General features: G+C 44.5%; 1 protein-coding gene across 1 annotated transcript; it reads right to left on the bottom strand.

Annotated features, from left to right (window-relative positions):
• Positions 1–1,121: 1,121 nt before the first annotated feature.
• Positions 1,122–15,072, bottom strand: ankrd24 (ankyrin repeat domain 24). The gene is made up of 23 exons (XM_041936004.1): positions 15,023–15,072; positions 14,723–14,791; positions 12,734–12,864; positions 12,106–12,194; positions 11,936–12,000; positions 11,744–11,801; positions 11,502–11,572; positions 11,258–11,364; positions 10,550–10,722; positions 9,887–9,909; positions 9,548–9,640; positions 9,088–9,201; positions 8,881–9,000; positions 7,794–7,923; positions 7,452–7,630; positions 6,299–6,462; positions 5,081–5,817; positions 4,672–4,988; positions 4,138–4,371; positions 2,661–2,837; positions 2,408–2,572; positions 2,251–2,316; positions 1,122–1,527 (listed from the first exon to the last, which is right to left on the bottom strand). Exons 2-23 carry the CDS (start codon positions 14,756–14,758, stop codon positions 1,459–1,461), a joined length of 3,318 nt encoding a protein of 1,105 aa, XP_041791938.1. The 5' UTR covers positions 14,759–14,791; positions 15,023–15,072; the 3' UTR covers positions 1,122–1,458.
• Positions 15,073–16,826: the final 1,754 nt, after the last annotated feature.

Here is a 16,826-nt window from a genome sequence, read left to right as displayed (position 1 = left end):
GAGCATTATCGGTCAGACTGTACTCACATCAATACTACGTCTCGGGTGAAAACCAACTACTCTGCATACACACTCAGTATATCCACGCCTGTATTTCCACAGCCCCCCCAACTTCAGTGCCTTAATAACTTCAGAGACAGGCATTTGTGTCAGAGTGTATATAATGTGCATTTATGCTCCTAATGCAGAACACTAGTTTTCTTGCCATGCCAATGAATGACTGTACAAACTTCAGGATGATTAAGCTCTTATACTTGTCAACAGTCATGTAAGCTGCTCTTGTTATACTTGTTATACTGTCTTATTGTGTCATGGCTGTCATTGTCTTTATATGCATCCCTCACAACAATCCCCTCAGTGGACCTTTTTCTTAGAAAACTCTAGTCTACACTGATTGATATTAAAGACAGGGGTTTTGGACTTGAAATGAAATCCTTTATTTGTCCCGGCTCAGGGGAATACATCACTTTATTGATTTTTCTTTTCCCACGTCTGTACCTTCACATCATCTTGTGTATTTCTGCTCCCCGGCTGCAGCTACAGTGATTTTCCCCACTTTTTTTTCCCCAATCTAACACTTTGGAATCACTCTATGCTTTTGCATTTTTCTCTGTGTTATTAGCAACATATCTTTGATCAGGCCCTCCACAGGTCTTAGCTGCAGCCTCATAAATGCACAGAGAGATGAGGTGAGCTGCAAGGCATCTGCTGAGGTCCAAATCATTCATATAATTATTTCAAATCTTTTTCTTTCTTTTTTTTTTTTTGCTTTCTCAGGAATTTCTTGGATCTTTTCCTCTTTGATTAACTTTAATGGCTTTTTGTCAATAAAACTAATTTAAAAAGAGGGTACAATTCAAATTGTACAATGTCTTCTGTGACTTTTTATGTCTGCCAGCTAATGAGGCAGCTCCAGTTAAGCCCAAAACTTTCCACGCACACGTGTTGCAGCAAAATTAAAATTTTCATCAACCAAAAATAGATGTGAGGAAGTGTAGTTTAGTTAGTTTGTTCAATCAAATGTATCCATGCGTGCAGCAAGTTACAAAGAACAGGAAGAGCAGCTTGGTTTTTGTTTTTATTATAACAATATTATATAAAATCAATACCCATGTCACACAATCAATGCACCTGATCCTATCTTCTTCATAACAACTCTCTACTCACATCAACTGTCCGCTACCATAAACCCCTGACTTATAGGCTGCTGTCATTCAGTTATCCAGCCATGAAGGCACTCTACAGTTCTATTTCTCCCTGTTTGCTGATCAATCAAGCCTTGAGGCTGTTGTTAGGTTACTGTATTATACACATGCAGATATGTCTAATGAACACAGATCAGTTGTATTTGGCTTTCTAGACAAGGTCTTAACGATGCCGGTCCCACAGGGATCTGCTTTATGCAGCTGACCTGTAAAGGGACTGGAGGTGGAGAGAGACTTGAAGATGTTGTAAGGTTCAGTGTCCCTGATGTGACATCCTCAGGATCTGGAGTAGCAGGTCCTGCACTTCTTCATCCATTCTTCCCTGTTGGGCAGCAAACATTAGTGTGAGAAAATTACGTTTCTGCATTGTACTCCACATTGGTTCCTCATATGAGCACAGGCAAAGCCCCCCATGACAGAACAGCAGGCTCGCATTTGCAGGTTTTAACAAAGGACAAATAAGATGCTCATACCCAACCCTGCCCCAAATAAAAGAAAGGCTTCGAACAGTTCAAGCACAAAACACTTACAGGTGTAAAGACCAGATGGGGGCTGCGTGTCTGGTCTGGAAGTGAAAACCTCTACCTGCCCAAGTTTTCTCAAAGGTCAACAATACCTGAACAATCTCTCATTACAAGCGACATGACAAAAGAAATAGCTAATGATAGAATAGATAAACTGATAGAACCAGGAAGTGAGTCGAGCCCCTTCTCCCCACACCTCTTCTGAAATTTCATCCACTTCGTCTGGTAAGCAGAGAAGGTGGACAGATCATTCCAGCTCTTTGTTGTCTGCACCACAAAGGGGGGGCAAACTCAAATCCAGCAGTCAGTGCCGTTCACAGTCCAGACTATGAGTGGCTGCGCAGCCAGTTGCACAGAGAACATTTCATTGATCCACCCTGAGACAGAGCTCTCCCAAACCTCAGGAAATAGCCAAGACAGTGGTGTCATGTGCACGCATATTCACACGTACGGGCATAGAAATCCTCAAACTATTCCGTCATGACAAAAATATATGTGCAATATGTGCACGTTCAACTGACCTGCACAGCTGCCAGTAAATGGGAACGGTATATAGCCACCACCTGTTTGTGCTTTCTCTCCCAATCCTGCAAAAACGTCACAGAAAGCATAACTGCCAAGTCAAGGAAATCATATTTATTTCTCACTTCGTCCATCCTGTGTCAACATTCTCCTCACCTGGAGCTGCTGAGAGAGTGTGGCGATCCGGTTCTGCAGCGCCATTTGCTGCCCAGGGTTGCCATGATGGCTAGATGAGGAGGAGGAGGATGTGATGCCCAGAGGAGGCGACAGAGCTCCAAGGGCCTCCTTTAGCCGAAACACCTCCTTGGACAGCTCTGTTATCTGCATGGAGACAAAGACATCAGTTCATCCGTATCATGAGCGCTTCAGCAGTGGTTGTGTGAACCGGCCATCCTTTCAGCACTTTCACCTTGCGGTCCTTTTCCTTGACCAGACCCTGGGATTCCTGGATGTCCTTGTGGAGCTCCTGGATGTGGCTGGATTGGGCCTGTAATTCGGCCAGCTGCTGCTGCACCGTGGCCAGCTGGGACTCTGCGACCTGCCGCTCACTCTTGTTAAAGAGAGCCTCCCTCTGCACCTGGAACACCTAGACCAGTAAAACCACCAGTGGCACCCTGTCACTACAGCAAGGCTGTCTATGTGCAGTCAGGTCTCCAATTCAGAGGCTTTCTGCTTTTATAGAAGACACAGTACAGCTGCTGTTGTAACTAATGTCGACAGGTTCAAACTGACAGAAATACACACCGGCAGAATAGAACTCAAGGAAATGGACTTACTGTAGTTTTTATGTGTTCACCTGCGTTGCCTAGTAGAAAAGCTTATCCAATACTTTGCTCTTTGGCTTTCATCAGCATTTCAGCAACATCTCATATACTTTGTCTTGTGTCTGATCTAGTGAATAAACACACCCTATTCTGTAATTCCTGTTTTCATTTTCTCAGTAATATCTAAAATATCTATTCCCAAAATGACTGTCTGAGTTTTGCTCATGGGAATTTCCACTTTCCCTTTGATCTTCACACACTCACGCTCCAGTGCAAATAAATGCAGTCAACCAAGCAACAGTGCATCGATACACATTTGCTTTTGGTGACTTCGTAACATTATTAGCACAAATTCACATACAAGGGTGTGGTAAGCCTCTGCTAACAATAAATTCTAGTGTTGGATTTAGGTTCATGCTTTTGTATTAAACTACCTTCTACTTTGCATGGCTTAAGTTGTCACTCTCTGTGTGAAAGCGTGGCCCCTTAATGACGTCTGTGTAGGTGAAGAATTGATGGAAATATTACTGAAATTGCAATATGGCCAAATGTAACATTCAAATCATGCTCAAGCTGTAATCTTTTGATTACAACATGTGATAAAACGGCACTGTAATGAACTACCGCAGTGCTGCAGAGATGCCCTATCCTGAAAGTCGTGTTCTCCAGATGAAGAAAACATGTTTGGCACTGATCCATTATGATTTTAAAAGTTTTCCAGTGAAATGAAAAATGTGATGCAAAAATTCCCACTAATCGTGAATCATATCGCAATCGTAATATCTGCCAAAATAACTGCTATATGATCTTTTTTTTTTACCATATTGTATAGCCCTGCCTCTGTTGGAGTGGCAATAACCCAGTTCACAAAGTGAGAGTTTTTATATCTGAATGAAGGAGCCTGGAGTGCACATACAACTCTACTTCAGTGCATCAGTAAGCACATATACAAAGGGACTAATGAAACAGGGAGGGACTGAATAGAGAAAGTAATACACATATGAATAATGTAGAGGCAGGAAAGAGGCCTTCATGGAACACAGCTCACTTTGTGGCAGACACAATAACATCTAATGTGGCTTTAGATGGCATTAGAAGGCAGACACAAGGTGGCACACACACCTCGGTGCAGGTCTTCTCGTGCTTGCGAGTGAGGTCGTTGAAACGGGCCGTGACAGCGTTGATCTCGGCCTGCAGAGAGAGCCGCAGGGCCTCGTGGTCCTCCTTGGAGATCAGACCCTGTTCTGCAGCCTTCTGGGACTTCAGCTCTCTCAGCTCCATCTCCTTCTCACCCAGAGCCTCCTGAGCTGCTGCTGCACTGCTCTCGCTGGCCTGCAGGGAGTGCTGGAGCTCTGCCTAAGAGGCAGGAAGCACATGGGTGACCGGATTTAATTGTAATGTAGAGTCTGACAGCAGCAGACTTAAAAAGTCATAGCAAACTTCTTAGAAGAATGTACTCTGAAGAGAATACTTTGGAATCTATCAAATGTATAATCAATGGAGATCATATCATTTTAAAACATGTGGCATAAAAGTATTACTGCTTTTGACAACCTTACACATCAACCCACTTGGGACCCCTGCTTCTACAAGACTTTGGCTCCACTGCTACTCTAAATCCATCTTGTGATAAGATTTACAAAGTCTCCTGCTGACCTTCACTTTCTCATGCTCCTCTTTGGGTATGGCATCCTGCATGGCCTGCAGTCTGGCCTCCAGTGTGGCCGCCTGCTCCTCGGCCTGACCACGAAGGGTCTTCTCCTCCTGGAGCTCCTGCAGCGTCTGAGCGAGCTGCTCTGACACGGCAGACAGCGCCTCCTTATGTTTTGAGAGCGGCACTGCGTCTTTCAGCTGCAGGGCGTCCTGTGCCCGGCCCTCCCGCTCAGCACACAGACAGTCCAGGGCCTGGGCTGCTTCCTGCCTCGCCACCTCCAGCTCCTCTCTCACCGCCGCCAGGGAGCGTCTGGAGTGCTCTGATTGGACAAACGCACAGTCTTTCACAAAATGGACAGAAATTTAAAATATTTTTCTCTAAAGAGAAAAAAGACAAAACAACTTTGCACACCTGATATGACTGAGGGCTCTGAGCTCTCCGAGTGCTCCTCCTCCTCTTCCTCCTCTTCATCATCTCCATGTGGAGGAGGCCTGAGCCTCTCCAGATCCAGGAGGGCATCGTTGAGCCTTCTAGCTACGTCCGCCCTCTCCCTGGCCAGCTGTTCACACTGGAGCCCCAGAGTCACCTGCACCTCCTCCAACTCCGAGCGGGGCACACACTTTCTCAGCTCCCCTTCTAGCTCTGCTAGACGCTCCTGGAGACGACGGACTTGACCTCCATCTCCTGCTGCTCCTCCCTCTTTCCCTGACGTCCTGCTCTCGGCCAGGGCTGCCTCCAACTCAGCCACTTTGCCACGGAGGCACTTCACTGTTTCCGCCTCTTCTCCTTCGCGGCCTCTCTCCTCTTCTTGTTTTGTAGACTCTCTTCGGGCAAGAGCAGCTTGGAGATCCTCAACTTTCTCTGTCAGCTGTTTGATTGTGTCACTGTCCTGGCTGCCCCCCGCCTCGCCCCGTCTCTTAGCTAGCTCCTCCTCTAGCTCCGTCACCCTCGCCCCCAGCTGCTGTGCCTCTCCCGCTGCGGCCCCAGACCCACCCTCAGTCCCACCACCTGTTGCGACAGTACCCCCTTCACCACACTCCACAGAGAGCACCCCGAGGCGCATCTGCTCCCGCAGCTCCTCCAGCTCAGACTGGGAGGAGGCAAACTGCTCCTCCAGCCCTCGCAGCTTCTCCTTCAGAGCTTCCACACTGTCTGCATCCGCACCGCCTTCCTGAGACTTCTCATCGCGACTGCAGAACAAGACAAAGATTGCCATTTCATTACCCCATACTAAGGCTTTATTTTCAGTAACATTAACACTATATTACTGAAGTGTACAACTGCAACTTGTGATCACATAAATACACATATATTTTTGTCATTCTTCACTATAGTGTATAAGCAACAAATATCATGGAATAGAGGTCAAGATGCCCTCAAATCCATGATGTCATGAGTATACATTTTGGACCTCAGCCTCCAGCATGCTGCAGCAAAGTATAGATGCTCAGCACTTTTAAAAATGGCCCTAATAGAAGAAGAAGAAGCAGATACTGCTGAGACTTGGGAACTGATATTAGCAAATATGTGCACACATCTCAGAATACAGGCCTGATCTAATACAGTTGTGTTCAAGTGAATGTGATCTGTTGCAACTTCAGTTTCCTAATCATAATGCATCGATCTTACCACTCCTCTGCCACGCTGGAGGCCTCGTCTGAAGCCCGGGCCTTAGAGAGACGCTCCTGAAGGGCTTCAAACTCCTTCCTCAGGGTCTCGTACTGAACTATGGGGACAAAGTCCGAGCTGGAGGTCTGCATGTCTGTGTCATCCTTCTCGAACATCTCCAGCATCTGTGCACAACACAGAGGAAGTAGCTTTCAATAATAAGCCTTGTACTGTTTATCAGTCAAGGTTGAGCTATGTGCTATAAGCTAATACTAAACAGAGTTTACATGTAGTTTCTGATAATGGAATGGGTATTAATCATGTGGGTCAAGGTCCAAAGACACTGGATACTACATTTCCCATACTGAAACTTGAGCAATGTTTCATAAGATCCTTCCTGCATGGTGAACTCCTACATCTCCATGTTATAACAAAGGCTTTCTGTTATAAATGTATAATTTATTGATAAATTAAAGCCCATGCTGACATAAGCCTGGTGACATCATCCTGTGTTATTTTCTTAGACATGACAAAGCTCCTGCAGAGCCACAGAGGACATTGTACAAATGTTTTCACAGGCTAAAAAGTGCAAAATTGGTGGAGCTGCCCTTAAATTAACTTAAGCCAGTATGAGTTATGGGATCTTAGCCTGCCCTCCACCATATAAATCACAGCAGGAGGTTTTGGTTCCTCTTCCCTTCTGAGCTTCTTTCACAGTCCCAATCTCTTTTTGCTCTCATATGAGACCTCAGATTTCCCACACTTCATGGCCTGGATCGCTGCTTCTCACAGTGGCGACTGAATCACGCCAGAACAGAATATTCCAAGCAAATTTCACAGCTTCAACCAGCATGACCCAGTTAGTGAGGAATGTCTCCAAAATGGCCCCATGTCTGCATCTGACGCTGCTCTGTTTATACCTGTATGAACACATCTGCCTTAGTGCATTAGTGTGCCAGAGTGCAGTATCACAAAGTCTAAGTGGACATGACTAATGCTTGAGTCACGGACATTAAGCCTCTCTTGAAGCATTCAATAATCACTTCACTATCAATTTGTGCTCCTTAAAAAGGCCTGCGACCACGTACATGTGTATGTGTATGAGAGAGTCAGTTGAATGAGTATGAGCACAATAGGTTATGCATTTGTGCATTTGTACTCTGCCTGACCTTACCTGCACTTTGAGAGCTAGTTCAGAGTTTTGTGACGTAAGTTCCTCTATTTGTTTGCGCAGCTCAGCAACAGTTCCTGGGTCTGCAGTGGGAGCAGAAGGGTGGGCTGACTCTGCGGCCCCTTGACAAGTGGCCTCATCCGGAGCAGGGGAGGCTCTGGAGCGCTTGGAGAGCAGCTTCTCTAGAGTAAAAGTTCAAGAGCAACAACCCAACAGATAAAACTGTGTACTTCCTGAGGTGAGGCACACAGGAATGCCCATGTGGAATTGCAGGAACACACGCATGGAAGTACATGCATGCTTTCTGCCATGGCCTGGGAAGTCCATGTCACATAGACTGCATACCTGGGAAGTCAAACATTTCATCCATGTCTTCAGAGTCACTCGCCCCAATGCCATGACCTCCCTTCAGCTCTTCAAGCAGCTTGTCTCTCTCCGCCTCTGCCTCCTCTAGACGCTGCTTGAGTTGGGACAACTACAGTGCAAACAAACACAGATACATATGTAAAAATGGTTGTTATAACAAGCTACGCTTGTCACACTGCGGTGAGGTCTGTCTTGTCATGGGGTTTTTTGTCTTGTCATTTCCTGTTTTATTTTGAAGGTCTAACTCTCCTCTCGTTTCAGAGCACTTGCCCTTCCTCGTGTGTCCCGTGTGTCTGCCCTGATTACCTATTGTCTCCACCTGTTCCTGATTACCCTCCACGTGTTAAATAGTCTGCGTCTCCCTTGTCTTGTGCCAGTGTGTCTTTGTCCGTCTGCGATTCACCCAAGGCTGTCTTCCCCATTGTCCTTGTCACAGCCACAGTTTCTGTCCGTAAGCTCTAGTTTTCCTCTTCGTGAGTGTTTTTGGTTTGTAAGTTTGATAATGTAGTTTCTGGTTTATTTCCATAGTTTAGTTCATAGCCGAATTGTTTTCCTCATTGTTGAGTGACTTTGTGTTGGAATTATTTTGTTTCTTTGAGTCTAGTTCCTCCATTTAGTTAGGAGTGCATTTTGAGTTTGTAGTATTTCTTATCTAGTTTCGCTAATCCATTTCCTAGCCTTTTGTGTTTTCCTCCTTCGGGAGCGTCTTTTGTTTCTTAGTTTTCATAGTTCTAAAGATCTAGTGTTTTTCCTCCTAGTGAGCGATTTTTTGTTTCTTTGTTGTTTTCTTATTATAGATATAATTATTAATATAGTATTTTGCCTAGAATAATTTTCATAGCCAGTTTGTTTAACACTCAACAAATTGGTACTTGAGAGTTTTCAATAAAGAACTGTGTGAACTGAACTCTGCGTCTGAGTCCCGGCAGGACAACACTCAGTCTTCGCAAATGCATTGTTGTCTGATGTAGGTGCATACAGAGAGAATTCTAATGAATAAGTACAGGTTTCATAAAATTACTAAACACTTTGTGGAAACGTGAGTAAGAAGGGCTGCCTGCAGTACCTCCTCCAAGGCAGAGAGGGCGCTCTGTTGCTGTTGCTCCAAGGCTTTGATCTTCTGCAGCAGACGGCCTCTCTCCAGACGCAGCCGTCGAATCTCCTCAAACACCTCCTCATCCTCTGCCTTGTGTATGTGAATATGACACTAACATGACATAAAGGACAAGCGCGACTGTAACCAAACAAAAACATCAACATTTACAGAGCCAACCTGGGCTGGTTGTGGTGTTTCTGGAGAGGGAGAAGGAGACTGGAGCTGGGGCTCAGGGGACTGGGCGGGTGGAGCAGGACTCCGGGGCTGTGGAGATGGTGGCAAACCCTGGATCTTTGTGATGGGAAAACAGAAAATAAATTCATCTACGTTACTCATCAAAGATATGATATGATAAGATATGTATCTGCTACAGAGATATTACCACATAAATTATTGTGCAATTAGCATAAATATGGACACCTTGTATCGTCTTTGCACTCATGTAGCACCATAGAGGTCAACTGTTCTAAAACTGGCCAACGAGCTTCTTCATCTTTTAATGGGACCACACACTAAAAGGCTGAGGAGCTGATGTTATATGTGAATGTTCTGTATACATGTGCTAACAATACTGCAAGGATGGCCTGTGCTTGTGGTGAAAAGTGTTTTCCCTCCACAGAGATGTTTCTCACAGTACCTGGAGAGGAGAGCGAGGCGGCGGCGGAGCTTTCCGTTTACGGGGCGTAGTGCCCCCTTGCACTGATGAGGCGCCTGAGGGCACTTTTGGGGGCTGCGTGGGGGTGGGAGGGGAATCACAGACAAGCAGACGTCAAGCTCAACTTAAAACGAGAGAACAGAGGAAGCCACGATAAGACAAAAGGTCGGCAAACAAAGGGGGACGAAAGCCAAAGAAAAGAGAGCAGCACACAAAAACAATGATCTCATATTGGAAAACATGCACAATATGATCGGCTCAAGTGGGCCATGATCTCATTTGATGGAGGGAGTGATCCAGCACACAGTTATGCAACATTACCTCCTCGCCTGCGCCCTCAGAAGCTACGGATGCAGAGGGAAAGAGACACACAGCAAGACACTTTAACCCCTGCAGAAATTAGATTCGGCAAACTGCCCGAGGCACCATATACACACTCTCACTTCCTGTCACTTTTTCTAATACATCGTTTATATCAGTGCCATTCATGTATCATGTATATTCAACCAAAATCTGCAGATCTAGAACCAAAACTGATGTGGTCGGGCATCATATGTGCACCAAACTCTCTCCTTCATCTCTTTGTCAAACCAGCCACACATCTGTTTTTCATACATCAGCAGCGTCTTTGCCGGGAGATGAAAGTAGAACAAGCCTTTCGTCTCTCTCTCTCTTTTCTTTTTTTTTTTTTAAATCCCACTTCACAATTACACCCAGCTGTCCCCCTGATCCACTTCCTCCTATTACAGTTGTTTCCTGGAGGAGCAGAGACGCAGCCAGGATCGGGAGGAGCTCGGCCACAAACGGTATTGCTTCTGTTTGGGCCTGATGATCTGTTAGCTGTCGCTGCCACGTGTTTCATATGACGCTACCCCCTTTTTAAAAATGGCTGTCATGAGCTGTTTCATTTATTCTGCCTGATTTTACACTGGCTGGCTCATCTATCTCTCCATGTGTAAAAAGACTTGAGGCCTCATACTGTACCTGGAGGTGCTCCATCCTGTAACATCTGGATGATGCGCTGGTTGCCCGTGGTTACGCCGTAGTCGGTGGCCTTGTGTCCAAGGGCGTCGACCAGCTGTGTGTTGGCCCCCCCTCTCAATAGAGCTTCTACAGTCTCCACACTGTCACTCTCACACGCCAGCATCAATGCAGACCTGCGATTCCAAAACCAAAAAACATCAGAGTACAGCAGTAAAAACAGCAGTAATGAGTAAACTAGCGATGCAATATTTTGCAAAAAATGCAAAAATGCATGATTTTAATTTTGGTTGAGGAAATTTTTCTATTTGATATAATGATGCAGCCTGAAAAAAATGTTGGTCTTTTCACCTCCTTAACCAGTGGATAATTCTTTAATCATCCTCTGCAAAGAGACATCCAAGGCCAAACTGAAAGCTGTTGGTCCCTGCTGGAGGTCTTGACCTGTCATCGCTCCAAATCTACCCCACGCACTGGACACTGTCTATGGGAATCCTTCCTCTATCCTGACCCAGACAAAACCACTGCTGTGAGAATAATCCTAGTTCTAGTTTAAGAAGGTTGTTTCACGCCCCAGTCTGCCTCAGCCCTGCCTAACACTCTCTGTCATTCCATCTGTCAGAGCTTCAGCTGCAGCTATAGGAGATGGACAGTAAAGTGGTCCTGCTGCCTCCCCAGCCCCGGAGGAGGAGGAGAAAATCTCTCCAGTACCTTCCCTGGTTGTCTTGTATGTTTGCATTGGCATCTCGGCCCAACAGAAAGACACACAGCTCCACTCTGCTCATCTGGGCTGCCAAAATCAAAGGGGTGGCCCCGTCCTGACAGAGAGATACTGTTATTCAGACATCATGGAGCAACAACCGGGACATTTGTTAAAGTGGTCTGATTGTACCAGTAAATGAAAAGTAAATAGCAAACCAAACTTTATATAATGGAAATAAACTGTTAAACCTACCCCATCTTGGACATCCAGATTGGCTTTAAAGTCCCACAGGGTCTCAGTGCAGGACAGGCAGCCACTTACCGCTGCATGAAATAATCAAAATTATGGTCAATATCAGAGGTTTACATGCAGTATAACAAAAACTGCACAGATTTTTGTGTCCAATTAGACCTGCTTACTTTTAATAATTAAAAAATACTAAATGGGATCTAGTAGAGGAATCTGTTGCAATCTGCAGTCATTTGTCCATTTACCTGCATGATGAAGTGGTGTTCTACCAATGCTGTCAGTGCAGTCTACTGCTAATCTCTCCTGACAGGGAAAATACAAATAACGGCATCAACAGCAAAAGGTGAACCATTTGTAATGAGTGCATTCTTAATGTCTCATGTGTGCATTACTCTGCTTATATTTTACAGTATTTGTTGGTTAATTCAGTGTTTTACCTGTAAGAGTCTCTTTAAACACTCTGATTGGCCGTTTTTGGCTGCTAGGTGAAGGGCGCTGAAGCCTGGAATCAGTTATAAACAGACTTTTTTAAAGGATCCATGAGACATGTGATTCAGCGGCTTTGGCCCGTGAGATAAAACCTTTATTTGATCATAAAATACCCTACCAGCGCCGTCTGTGACGTTGAGGTCTGCTCCTTGAGAGATGATGACCTCCAGGCAGTCTAGCCGGCCTCGGGTCGCACAGAGGTGGAACCTGCCGGAAGGAAGAACGACAATACATTGTGATGAGAAATTAGAATAGGCTTCTATTTAAAATGATTTTATCATCCGATCTGTTAAAAAAACTCATCAATCCAGTATAAGTTTAAGAGAAAGTGGGTAATAAAATTTTACCATTTACCAAAACGTGAAAAAAGGGGGAAAAATTATTGCATTACTATATTTTAAGCTATCCAGGAGTATATAAAGTAGTGAGATTAGCTCAACCTTAAACCACTACAGCAGTAAAATGCAACATACACATTAATGCAGCAGTTATATGAATCCAGAAACATCATATATAATAGTTAAATACTGACAGGGAGGATTTTACTGAAGAAGGAGTACTTTTACATTTGATACTAAGTAAATTTTGCTGATAATACTTACATACTTTTACTTAAGTAAGGTTTGAATGCAGGATTTTTACTTGTAGTAGCATTTCCTGAGTGTAGTATTAGTACTTGTAATTACTTCTAATAAAAGAATTCCCTGCAGCAACTAAGAATAGTAAAAATTAGGTGTCCAACTTACGCCGACTTGCCCTCAGCATCCAGCTTGGTGGGACAGAGACCCTTTTTGACGATGAGAGCCGAGACTTTGTCGGGTTCATTTTGCTCCACAGCCTGCAGGAGCCTCTCATCACTCTTACTCCAGTCCTGACTCTGGGGGGGTGACGCCAGAGAACAGGTCACCACCCTGAACCGCCCCAATGGAAACTGATACCACACTGCATAACTCATAACATACAAAACAAGAGATGGCTGAGAAGCTGAAAGAAATGTAATGCACTTAGGATGTGCAACAACCAGTGATGGTGTTAAAAAGGGTTTTCTTGTGCTACAGATCATTAACAGAATATGAGATACCAGTTTTAACAAGTTACAATAAACTACTTTTAAGACAGAAATATGAGGAAAGAGGGATAAAACTAATTAAGAAGGACAAGATACCTACTGGCAGCGGCAGCAGGCTGAAACAACACAGCTGCTTCATCAGGCTAAAAACAGGCTGCTGAGGATCCATAACAGCTAGCAGGGCATCACACACACAACTAAATACAGAGTACCAAGCCAACGCTGTGCGTCCATACACACTGCCGCCTGACTACATAACAAATCTACACATTTACTTCAGATACTGCAGAGATCTCTGCTTCCCATTCGTTTCTGCCAGACACCCTTTAGAGGTCACAGCAACGTCACAGCAGAGATCTACATACCACAGAATTTATGCTATCCTCGAAATCACACCTCCAATGACACTGAACAGCTCGCCACACAAAAACTCTGACACGCACACAGTATAGCTGCTATTTGCAACAAAGTCTCCCTGTGCAGTGCTCCCTGTCCGCATCCAAAATGCCATCCCACCATCCTGCCTCGGCTGCTAGCAGGGCAGGCACATAGCCGCTCTGCTCACTGCACTTCACACACTGCCACCTCCTTCGTTTCCTCACTGTCCTCCTTTCTCTAACCTATTAATTTCTCTGTAGCAGGCAGCCTCCTTCTCTCCAGCAGTTTTTTTGTCAGGTCCTGCACGGAGCTCCCCCTGGCAGCATCATACTGTAGATCTGTTTCTCTGCAGTTACAGAGCAGGGCCTGTGTGATGTGAGGACTCAGCAAAAAGAGGAGAAACAGAGCTGGCTGTCTTCTGCCGGTCTGAATGGTCATTTACGGGGTAGAGGGGGACATAACGAGGCACACATACAAACTGAAATCTAAAATACCCTCTTGGGCTATGGAATGCATGTGTCTCTCAGGCTATGGAGTGTGGAGATGTATGCATGCAGGATATTCATCTATCTGATCTGTCTGTCTGACAGTTGGACTATAATAATAATCATATCAGACAGAAGAAAATCATTCTTGCCAGCATTGTTGTGGTAATCATCACGTGTGCAGTCCTAGGTAAGGGAGGGTTGTAATGGTGCCAAACACATCATCAGGATCAACATGCTCAGACCACATTGTAGTCAGTGGTCGCCGAGATATATATATAGATAGATAGATAGATAGAGTGGCTAAGGAGCAGGCAAAAAAGTAAAACCTTAGAATTACAGTACATTAGTGAACAGGGTTAACCCCCAGCCCTCAAGAGTAGCATTAGGATGACAGAAGGATAGTAGGGATTCTTTGAGTGTGTGTGTGTGTATCTGTGTGCACGTACGTGTGAATAATTGAAGGCTACCTGAGATCTCTGGTTATAAAGGCTGTCTGGAGACAGCCCTGCCCTCCTGCTGCTGCTCAGTGACACTGAATTGCAGCACCCCCCCTCCCAATTTATTTACACACACACACACACACACACACACACACACACACACACACACACACACACAAGGAGCAACCTGGGATATATATAAATGTCTACTTAATGTAGACCACTGAACACTGTAATAGCAGGTTAAAACACAGCTTGCATAGCCCATAGCTGTAACTAGTTTGCAGCAATAGCAAACAGATGTACTACTTTCAAATACACCTGTAAAGCTCCACGTGCCCCTCAACAGATGGCTCTTACCTCATTCTTTTTAAACTTTGCCTTCAGACTCTTCATTATGGTTTGATAGCCTCTGTCTCAACGGGAATACTAAAAATAAATAAATAAATAAACTTGAGTGTTATTTTAATCAGATTAAAACTTTTTATTTCCAGTTCCGTTCATTCACCCGTGACTCAGGCATCAACAGTGGCCCCCAGCAACATGTGGGTGTACCAAAATGTTCGGAATACATCAGGAATATACCAAAACTAAGCTAACAGAAACCCTAATGCAGTTAAGACACAACTATAAAGTGACCTGCAGAAACATGCAGCGTACCTGTGACGGAGAGTCCCGCTCCAGGTGAGTGTCTCTTCAGTCCCATCAGCTGCTCACAGCAGAACACTGAAGTCACTGCAGCCTGACGAACAGCAGGAACGAACCCGCCTCAGTCGTAAATCAACCAATCAGCAATGCGCAAAACGCCGGATCAGCGTTTGATTGGCGATGATAGATGATATAGTGTGTCCCTCGCGTGCAGCAGGGCCAGCAAAACGCGCAGTGCATTTAGAAGCGCAGAGCCGTTATTTTGTGTTTAACAGGCTGCTGTAAGCTGTAGAGTAGAAGTCTGTCATAGACGACTTGTCATTTTGTCGGTGTCGTCCGCTTCGACAGCACCTCCACGGTTTTTAGGAAAGTTCCTTATTTTGGACATTTTAGCCAATCACTGAAACGTAAAAGTGAAGTCAGCCAATGGCAACACTGGAGGAGCGGAACCCGGAAGCTATAACATTTTTCAGCTTCGATGAAAGAGAGAGGTAAGTGAAAAAAAGAAGTCATGCGCAGAGCTAACCTGAACTTTTACTATTTTAAGTGCTACTGAGCTTCTATTATTTATTAAGATCATATTTTAATAAGGCCCTAACATTAATGCATCTGTTTTCTAAATAAATAAATCTAAATAAATAAATGTTCATCAACGCTGTCCGGTTCTTGGCCATAATTGCATAGACCTACTTATTAGGCCATTTTTTTATTTTCACAACCCATGAAGTTAAATAATACCTGCCTCTGTTGCTATTTCTGAATGATGCATGCAACACACATAAGCCACCAAACGAGGGCAGTAAATGCAAAGCAGAGAAAAACCATGGGAAACAATTACTCTGTGTAGCCTCTTAATCCAGCCCCTAAATTCAACCAAAAACCCTCATGATTATAGTCAGATCACATTCATGGCTTTGAAAGAAAACCTTTGTTGATGTGTCTGAGGTTGCACATTAATGTCTGCAGCCACTGATGCTCTGCAGCATGTGTGCCTTTCAGATTCATCAATGATGCTGTTCAATGGGAAAGAGCAGCAACTGAAAGCATGAAGTTCAGAGAAAATGTCACATCCATATTTAGCCCTTTATAATGAGGAAGTCCTATTAATTCTTATTAATTATTCCACAGCGCCTTGTTTCTGTTTGATTCAATTAAATCTTTGGCTTGCATGCAACACTGTTTATTTTGCATGAAAAGCACAATGACTTTATACATGTCTGTCTGAGATTATCTCATTATGAGACATCCTGATTTTCCATTTCTGCTTCCCTCTCCCCTGTGCTCTCCATGTGTCTTCCTCTTGCAGAGTATGACAGCTTGCCTGTCTCTATGTCTCTGGTTTTCCATCTTGCTCAGTTTCAATCTTTTCTTCCACGCAGTTCTGGCTCACAGCCCGGCCAGAATGGAAACAAAAATTAAATGTATGCTCAATATGCTCCTGGGTTGTAGGGTGTTAGACGGGGTGTTAAGACTGAGCCGATTTTGCGGATGAAAAAGGCGAATGTCTTGCAGAGGGGAGGGAGGAGAGAAGGAAGATTATGGGTACATTCAAAGATATGACAAAAGATGAAAATGCAAAGGTAGGAAAGAATGGCAGAGAAAGGACAGGGGAGGGAGATGATGACAGATGCTGAGTCCCTGAGAACCAAACGATAATATTTCCTCGAGATGTGAAGGAGGCGATCATAACTTGTGGAAAGTTATTATCTTACAGGAGCAACGTCCCTACATATTGTGCAAACAAATTATCACTGTGAAGATCTCATGTTGTGCCAACAAGAGCTGTATCAGTATATTGGATTAATGGATCTCATTC

The sequence above is a fragment of the Chelmon rostratus genome, chromosome 4, assembly GCF_017976325.1.
Source record: "Chelmon rostratus isolate fCheRos1 chromosome 4, fCheRos1.pri, whole genome shotgun sequence".
NCBI classification, from domain to species: Eukaryota; Metazoa; Chordata; class Actinopteri; order Chaetodontiformes; family Chaetodontidae; genus Chelmon; species Chelmon rostratus.
This window is presented reverse-complemented; position numbering and strand designations above follow the sequence as displayed.